Source organism: Rhincodon typus, chromosome 37, assembly GCF_021869965.1.
Source record: "Rhincodon typus isolate 14 chromosome 37, sRhiTyp1.1, whole genome shotgun sequence".
NCBI classification, from domain to species: domain Eukaryota; kingdom Metazoa; phylum Chordata; class Chondrichthyes; order Orectolobiformes; family Rhincodontidae; genus Rhincodon; species Rhincodon typus.
Genome location: NC_063368.1, coordinates 19,896,720 through 19,906,387, shown reverse-complemented (window position 1 = coordinate 19,906,387; position 9,668 = coordinate 19,896,720). Strand labels below are relative to the sequence as shown.

General features: G+C 46.3%; 1 protein-coding gene across 2 annotated transcripts in view; it reads right to left on the bottom strand.

Moving 5' to 3' along the window:
* Positions 1 to 3,963: 3,963 nt before the first annotated feature.
* LOC109925079 (matrix Gla protein) overlaps positions 3,964 to 9,668 on the bottom strand; it is a 6,693-nt gene continuing 988 nt past the window's right edge. Inside the window, exons 2-4 of one of the 2 annotated variants that reach the window (XM_048617407.1) lie at positions 7,302 to 7,331; positions 6,781 to 6,850; positions 3,964 to 6,059 (exon numbers count right to left, since the gene is read on the bottom strand). In XM_048617407.1, coding sequence (XP_048473364.1) covers positions 5,849 to 6,059; positions 6,781 to 6,850; positions 7,302 to 7,331 — 311 coding nt within the window. In that variant the 3' untranslated portion in view covers positions 3,964 to 5,848. The remainder of the gene's footprint in view (positions 6,060 to 6,780; positions 6,851 to 7,301; positions 7,332 to 9,668) is intronic. The other variant, XM_048617408.1, reaches the window with a different exon arrangement.

Genomic DNA, 9,668 nt, shown 5'->3' with positions numbered 1-9,668 from the left:
AAGTGGAAATGCTGCCTTCATGACTATTTGTAAATGCTTTGAACAAACTTGCTCAGACAGATTGCAAGACAATCTTGGGAGACCTGATGCTAGAATCCATTATGTCTAGCCCAGAAGCAGGTACATTACCACTGCAGTACAAGAGCTCTCTGTGACTGCATATTGGGCCCTGATTGAAAACGTTCACACCCGGGAAGACCACAATGCCTGATTTTCAAGTGCCAAGTGCCAAGGAGATTCCATCAAATCCAACTGGTGCCACCTGTACTGCCCTAATCACCACATCGATACTCACAGCTGAGTTAGGAATTCACTTAAGACTCACACCTACTTTCAACACTGTAATTTCCCTCCCTTCCTGCTGCCCCTGGCCTCCCACCTTCTGATATCCATGAACTTGAATTTATCCAACACGCTGCTTCTCTGTATCTGACCTTTCAGCTGGTTTGGATCACCCTGGGCTCTAATACTTACACTAGTTATCACCTCAGCTCGAATCCTCAATCACCTCCCTATCACTGTTGCCTCCTTCAGCCCTGACAGCCCTCCGAGATTTCAGTGCTCATTAAATTCTGGCTTTTTGTGCTTCCCAGATTTGAATTGTTTTGCTGTTGGTGGCCACGCCTTCTTTATTTGCTCTTTATCCTTTCATGGGCTAAGGGCATTGCTGGTAAAAGCAGTATTAAGCTGAGGGGCTGGTTCAGCCATCACAGAACAGTCAGTCACATCACTGTGGGTTTAGAGTCACATGTAAAACCAGAAGAAATAGGAACAAGAGTAGGCCATTTGGCCCCTTGAGCCTGCTTCACCGTTCAATAGGATCATGGCTGATCCAACATTCCTCATCTACTTTCCTGCCCTTCCCCTTTATCCCTCAGACTGATCACAAATCTATCAATCTCAGCCTTAAATATACACAAGGACTGTGCCCCTCCACAAAGCTCTCTGTTGCAAGGAGTTCCAAAGACTCACAACCCTCTGAGAAAAGCTATTCCTCATTATCTCAGTCTTAAATTGACGCTCCTTAATTCTGAGAACAGTCCAGGTAAATCCAGGTAAGATTTCCTTCCTCAAAGTATGTTAGTTAACCAGATAAGGATTTTTGCAACAATTGGTGGTAATTTCTTGGCACAGTTGTAGATCTGCCAGTGAGTTCCTCAGTTCTAGAATTCCTGTCTCTCTCCCCCCCTCTCTCTCTTCCTCAAAAATACTCTCATTCAGCTGCACCGAGGTACCTTGGGGAATGTTTTACTATAAAGAAGGTGCTAGAGAGATACAGGTGTTTGTTGTTGTAGTAGAATGATTAATAACTGCTGGGTTGGGGGTCATCTGTGCCGACTGCCTGCTCCTCTTCTGCAGTTATGTTCAAGCCCGGGTGCCCTTGGAGAGGGAGCACATGGTGTCCACCACTGCTTTCGAAGCCTTTAGGGAGAGGTGGGTGCTGCGGGGGTGGGATTGCATTATTTCCCCCTTCAACTCCATTCTGTTTTATTCCCTACCCTCCCCCTTCACTTTTGTTTTTATCTCATGTAAGCATTGCCTTCATCGGACCTTGCTTGTTGCTGGTTTCCTGGCCACATGGGTGTATTTCCTGGTGGTGGAAAATATAGAATAAAGATTTTGCTCAATGGTATCTTATTTAGTGAGTCACTGCGCATACAACCGCGGGTGATACAGCTGCTACTGCACAGTGGTAGTATGGGAGATAAACAAAAAGAAAATTAAAAAAAGAGGAAAAAGAAATAAACAGGGGATTCAGAGCCACTTCACTTAAAAAAAGTAACTGCAGGTTTTATTCCCGGGACTGTGATTGGCCTGTTCACAGCACAGGAATAGATGAGAATTGGCTTCTGTTCCAATCTGCACTGTATGGGTTAATTTAGAGAGGAGGCCAATCTTTCACCTTTATACAAAACCATGTTTCAAATTGAGGTTTGTCATCCCCTGATTTACTCCATAATTTAGTTATTCACAGACACAGTGGATTTCTGCCAGCACTATAAATTACATTGGAATTTACAGAAGTTTATTAAACACAGGCACTTAGGAAGTGACAATGCACTTTAGAATGTGCTTTGCACAGACACAGAGAATGATTAACCTCAGAATGATTGACAGTTGTACTTACTATCCTTGACATTAACTCAACATTTGACCGAGTGTGGCATCAAGGAGCCCTAGCAAAACTGGAATCAGCGGGTATCAGGGGGCAAACTCTCTGCTGGTTGAAATCATATCTGGCTTGTAGGAAAATGGCTGTGGTTGTTGGATGTCAGTCATCTCAGCTCCAGGACATCTCTGCAGGAGTTCCTCAGGGTAGTGTCCTCGGTCCAACCATCTTCAGCTGCTTCATCGATGACCTTCCCTCTATCATAAGGTCAGAAATGGGGATGTTCACTGATGATTGCACAATGTTCAGCACCATTTGCAACTCCTCAAATACTGAAGCAGTTTGTGTTCAAATGCAACAACGTCTGAACAATGTCCGGGCTTGGGCTGACCAGTGGCAAATGATATTTGTGTCATGGAAATACCAGGCTATGACCATCTTTAATACGAGAGAATCCCATCACTGTCCCTTGACATTCAGTGGTGTTGCTATCACTGAATCCTCTACTGTCAGCATCCTGGGAGTTCAAATTGATCAGAAACTGGACTGGACTAACCATATGCATACAGTGTATACAAAAGTAGGTCAGGTGCTGGAAATACCGTGACAAGTAACTCACCTCCTGACTTCCCAAAGCCTGTCCACCATCTACAAGGCACAAGTCAGGAGTGTGATGGGATACTCCCCACTTGCCTGGATGAGTGCAGCCCCAACAACACTCAAGAAGCTTGATACCATCCAGGACAAAGCAGCCCATTTGATTGGCACCACATCCACAAACATCCACTCCCTCCTACACCGATGCTCAGTAACAGCAGTTTGTACTATCTACAAGATACACTGCAGAAATTCAACAGGTGTTCTTCCAATAGCACTTTCCAGACCTCTCCTGTCTGGAACAAACAAGGGCAGCAGGTACATGGGAACACCACCAGCATTCTCTCTGTGTTTGTGCAGCTGCTCCAAAGGTTCCATGCACGGCAATTTGTGTCAACATGTCAATCATGGCATCGATGTCTGCTTCCAGACGTTGTTGCACACGTGGACATTGTTGGCCTCTGCAATTGGACAGAGAACAAGAGGAAATGCTGTGCGCTGGCCCCTGTAAATACCCCTCCACCTCTCACACTGTGAGGCCTGACTTCAAGGCTTTGCCTCACTCTGGCTAGGAGTTACTGCTTTATGGAGAAAGAATTACTGTCCAATCTGTTGCCTCACAACTCCATCGCAGGAACACCCCTAATCCCTCCAGTTGCCAGGAGATGAACCCAGTTGTCCAATACACATTCAGGACAAGGTGAGGGGGTGTTACTGCACATAGGAGTCTGACCATACCAGGGTAGGAGGTTGCGGTGAGGGTGTAACCCCCTCCCTGTTTAACAGGGATCAATTCAGATCTTACTCCCATTTGCCATTCCTCAGGAGCCATTGCCTGTGCCAGTATGTGACCTGGTTTCACAGATTTGCCATTCCAGTTTGGTAAAAGAAAGCTCCGAGGGTGATCCTGGTGTTATTGTCTCGGTGATATCTCAGGCATTCCACCAGGAGAATGACCAAGAGTGGGAAATCTGTCAGACTCACCACATCAGGGGCCAGATATACATTGTAGCCACAGTTCCAGCTCAGTGCAGGATGTGGACCGGCCTCTGAGCATCAGGGTCTGTGGTCTCAATCTTTACTGAACCCTGAGGAAGGGCACTGCCTGGGGACATGGTGACTGATTCTGGAATTCAGTCTGTTTGAGAATGTTATTAATCCAGCATAAACTTTGAGAGATCTATGATCAGGAAGGAGTGAGACAGACAACACAATATATGCAATATGATGTTGAAGGATTGGACAGCACACAGAGAGAGTTCCTATAATTCTTTATTATATATTTCTGTAAATGTTATTGCAGGTTCACATGACTGTGTGAATAAAAATGAGGCAGGAAGCTTCAGGCATTGATAGGAACAGTATGAGTTGTGAGACTGCAAGCTTTATTTACAAGATATGACTATTGCTGACTATAGTCTCTGGTTTTCTCTGCTGATATAATGCAGGCTGCTTTGATTACAGATATTTAGCAAGAAGGATATTGTTACCGGGAGCAAGGAGCCCAAGGGATCTGTCACCCAGCGATCAGGTATTAGGGGAGGGCATATGATGTTAACATTGATAAGAAATTGAGAGATGGTTGCCACCCTGCAGTGTGACTTTAAACTCTAACCCCCACCCTCACCCCCAATTCAAAATGTAACCTCAAATCCCGGTTTCTATTGCTGATATTTCTCTGAATTGATTGTCTTTCTAACAGTGAATTTTTCTGCAGAGCGGTGATCAGAGGAAATAGAGAATCCTTGCCCTGCAGGACTAGAGACAGCTTTACATTTCAACCTCTTTCCCAACTTTACATTAAGACCTCAGCTGAGAGCATTCCCCTTCCCTGGGTCCTGAATGTCTGTGAATGGTCCCTCCCTTCCTTATTCTGCCAGACACTTCCTGGTGGTTTGTCCATCTGCCCCCACGTGAGTGTCTCGTCTTTCTCTTGGCTTGTGCCAAGGTTCTGAAAACTAATGTGAGGCTTCCTGGCATCGGCCTGTGTTGCGAATCAAACAGATTTAATTTCCAGATTTCCAGGTGCAGGGGGAAATGTGTTGGGGATGCCGAGTCTGCTGGTGGAATCACTCACAACCTTAGGGGCAGTTGGACTAGACCAGGCCTTTATTACTGAGCCAGTCACTGTCCTTGTTAGCTCTGGAGCCTTTCCCTGAACCATTGTCAACTGTTTGATACAAACTGTCTGGTTTGCAGATCACCGCAGAGAGCACTTGATGGTCAACCTATTGGCATGAGACTAGAGTCACATATAGGTCCAGACTGCAGCTATTGACAGAAAGTTTCCTTAAATCCCTAAAGGGCATTTGTGAATCAATTGGTTTTTACAACAGACAATAAAAACTGAGCTTTTATTCACAACATTAAGCTAGCAGTATCAGGGTCATTAATCCAGCAACATCACCACTTCACCACTTCACCACTGGACTCACTTAGACTCTCCTGGGATCATGACTGAGCTTGTGAGCTGCTACATTTGAATGACCCACATCTTGTATCGTGGTGAAGAGGAATTGCCTTACCCATTCCCCTCCCATGAGCTTTCGCAGCTCACTCTCAGTGACAGCCGAATCCTATCTCTCACTGTTTCCAGCTCAATGCCACCCCCTCAGACCTCCTCAGACTGTTTTCTCATTTGGTGTGAATCTACAGAGGAGTAGGACTGGCTGCAAAGGGGCTGAGGTTAGAGTGTGGTGTCTGGGGCTGGGGCAGTGGGGTGTAAGTGGGCGATGTAGTTAGGTTTGAGGGGTTTAGATGAATGCAGTTGGGGGGAGGGGAATGATGGGGTACAGAGGAGCTCCAATGGCGGTCTCAGCTTGGGGAGCTGGTGGGAGCTGGACTTTGTGTTGGTGACAGTTTGAGTACCCTTTAACATCAGTCCTGATGAGACTGGGCTCCAGTCCAGACAGGTTACACTGCTGACCATGACGTGATGCCAAGCAGTGCCCGCCAGGTGAGGGGATTGTGATACCATGGCAGGGGAAGAGATTCTTTCCAATCCATTTGGACCAGAACAGGCCTTTCAGATTCAGTTGCTATGATCCCGGTGCCGAGCCCAGGTAACATTATCCTGCTAATTGCAGATTTAACTTTAGTTGTGTGTACTTTTTTTGGTGATGGTTCCATGGGTAGCGCAGCCTAGTATCTGTAATGCTGTCTCCTGCTTCGACTGCCTCGATATCTCCTGGGCTTCAATCTCCTGTAGCGACTGGTACGTTGTCTCCCGTTAGCAAAATACTTGCCAAAGGCCTGTTTGAGGCCTACTTGCGTGGCAAGACGCTCACACGGCTGATACTCCTCACACATCTCCCGGTTTATCTCATATGGATACTTGAATCGGTCCCTGCTGCTGGAATACATCAGAAACAATCAGCTCTTTCATCAAACAAAATTCCATTTTGTAGAGAATTACACAGAAATGACAGATACTGGCCGTTGGCCCAACCCTGTGAGCTTTTGCCATCACATCTTGTCAACACTTCTTTCTGAGACAACAAGGTGTAGAGCTGGATGAACACAGCAGGCCAAGCAGCATCAGAGGAGCAGGAAAGAAACATTTCTTTCTATTCCTTTCCCTCTCATGTCCTTATACAACTTTCCATTAAGAATATTAAACAATAGGCCATTCAGGCCCATCAACCCTGTTCTGCCATTTAACAGGAGCAGAGTTGACCCATTCCCTCCGCTCCAATTTCCTGTTTAAATCCCAGATCCCAATTCGCTTTAATCAGCGTATACTATTCACCTCGACCACTCCCTGTGGGAGGGGAGTTTCCGAAATCTCACCCCTCTGGATGAATGAGGCAGTCCTGAATTCCTGATTAGATTCATTAGTGACTGTCTCATGTTTATTGCCCCAGTTTTGTCTCCTTTACAAATGGAAACATTTTCACCATGTTTACTCTGTCAATATCTTTCAGCATTTATTTAATTTGTCAGATAACCTCTTAGTCTTTGCAGTTTCTTGATTTGTACCTTGAGATTACCTCGATCTAAGCCAGGAGTTTTATAAAACAGCATTTGGTAAAATGTTGGCATCATCTCCTGAGATTGTAAAGGAAGTTACAAACCTGTCCCAGTAATTGGGAAGCCTCGGTTGTCTCATAAAGGAGTTAGCATCTCTCCTCCCGAGGAACAGAACTGCAGGATTGTAGATGAATGGAGTCAATTCATCAGAAAAGACACAGACTTTAGAAAATGTAACTCCCTTCCGTCAGTCCATCTGATAATTCGGTGTCACCCCACCAGCATTACTCCCTCCTGTATCACCCTACTACCAGTGTCAGTCCCCCAGGTCCTTACCCCAGGGTCTCTCCGCCTTCTCCCTCCCCATGTCCCTCCCCCATGGCCCTTCCCTTTCTCCCACATGTCACTCCCTAGGGTCTCTCCCCCTTCTCTCTCCCCATGTCTCTTCCCCATGGCCCTTCCCCTTCTCCCCCATGTCACTCCCTAGGGTCTCTCCACCTTCTCCCTCCCCAGGGTCCCTCTCTCCAGTGTGAGCCCTGCTCTGATTTCATGATTCGATGAAGATCAATGTTTCCATAATGTAACCTTCTGGTCACAAAGAGATTGGTTGGAAAGTTCCACTTACGATCGTCTATTTCATTGGATTCGGAAGAATCTGTGAGGAGAAAATATCCGTAATTAGCAAATTCAGCAAAGCTGCACTAAACCAACAAACCATAAGTAGTTATACAACTAAACTGTAACGGTTAAAACTGAATTTCCACAGGTAGGCAAAATGAAATACCTCACAGAACTGATTTAAACAAGAAATCACTGGGGTTTTAAACCATATCAAAGAGAATGAATCCTGGTGTTGTGACTGGCATGTGAGGGGTGTTCACATTGATGTAGCCAGTAGACTGGCATTCTGCTCAGAGGTCCCTCCTAAAGGTGGTAGGACAGGTTAGCAGGGGAGTTAAGGCGGCCATAGGACACTCACCTTTATCAGCCATGGTATAGATTACAAGAGCAGCGATGTTACGTTGGAACTGGACAGAACTTTCGTTAGACCGCAGTGTGAGTACTGTGTGCAGTTCTGGTCTCCACACTATAGGAAGGATGTGATTGCACTGGAGGGGTTGCAAAGGAGATTCCCCAGGATGTTGCCTGGGACGGAGCATTTCAGCAATGAAGTGAGGCTGGATAAACTTGGGTTGTTTTACTTGGAGCAGAGAAGGCTGAGGGGGGAACCTGATTGAAATGGATAAGATTATGAGGGACATGGACAGGGTGGAAAGGAAATGGCTGTTCCCCTAAGTTGAAGAGTCAATAACAAGGGGCATGAACTTAAGGTAAAAGGCAGGAAGTTTAGAGGGGATTTGACAAAACCTTTTCACCCAGAGGGTGTGTGGACCTGGAATGCACAGCCTAGGAGGGGAATTGAGGCAGTTCACAAAGGCAGCTCCCCACCACCTTCTCAAGGGCAACGAGGGACGGGCAATAAATGCTGGGCCCAGTCAATGACACCCACATCCTACAAAAATGAATAAATTAAAAAATACAACCTTTAAAATAGTACTTGGTAAGCACTTGAAATGTCACAACATTCAAGGCTTAGTGCAACAAACTCAGATCTCACACTTGTCCAGCTCACATTCCAAACATGTCACATTCTGCACATAACCCAGAGTTTTAATTGCACATAACCCAGAGTTTTAATGTCTCACGTTCCCAACCTGATGGAGATGGTCTCATTCTCCTGGCTGTCTCCTAAAAACGCTGACTGGGCACACTGTCCTGTTAACCCCCACGAGCTGACTCCAATTACTGCAATAACTTTGCCAAGCAATCACTCTGTGTGCTCAGAGCCATGAACTACTCTGAAACCTCTGAAAGAAACATTGCGAAGCCAAAGGCATCTGGATGGGTATATGATTAGGAAGGGTTTAGAGGGATATGGGCCAAATGCCGGCAAATGGGACTAGATTAAGTCGGCATGGACCCGTTGGCGTGAATGGTCTGTTTCTGTGCTGTATTTCTCTATAACGTTTTCGGGAGTCGTGGCGGTAGGAGAGAGAAGGGAAGACAAGGGAGAGAATGGGAAAAGGAGGGAAGAGAGACAGGGAGAGAGGGAGGAGAGGGGAAAGGCAGAGGGAACGATCAGGTCCTCAGGGTCCAGACTGCAGCTTGGAGTAGGTGGGGATATTGTAAAAGGGCCAGACATTTTCTATATCGGTCTCAGATCTCTCTCATATTGAACACACCTCTCATGTCCATTCCAAAAACAGCTCAGAGAATCGATAGAATAACTGATGAATAGGGGCTGCAGGATCAGGATGAAAATCCCAGTTTCTAGGGGAGGTTGGTTTGAGTTTGCTGTTCCCTAACTCAGCGATCGCTGAGCCTCTCCACTGGCCTGACTCTCTGATCATCTGGAACTAATTGCTGCTCAAACCACCAGCACCACAACAAGGTCCTTGCTCTGCTGTAATTTGTACAGGCTGTCACTTGTAAATGTGGGAATTAATTGGACTTGGAAGTAACTACCCAGGAAGCTTTAACTAATTAAACTAAAACTGGTCCTCTTTAAATTTCAGAATTGTCTGGCTCACAGCAGCAAAACCTGCCCAAGTGAATGATGAGCATCTGCAATCTGAGGGGGGGATACCTTATTGAATCCTTGTCGTTGATGAGGTATGTGAGTCTGTCTCTTTAATGACATTTTGAGATGAATGTTAAACAGATGACAGCTTCACAGACAGGGGACTGACGGAACGTTTACATCTACCTGAGATGGCACAAAGCCCGTGGCTTCACATCTTACCCATAAAATCCAACTCCGACAGTGCAGCACTCCCTCAGTAATGTCCCTCTGACAGTGCGGCGCTCCCTCAGCACTGACCCTCCGACAGTGCGGCACTCCCTCAGCACTGACCCTCCGACAGTGCCCCCTCCCTCAGCACTGACCCTCCGACAGTGTGGCACTCCCTCAACACTGACCCTCCGACAGTGC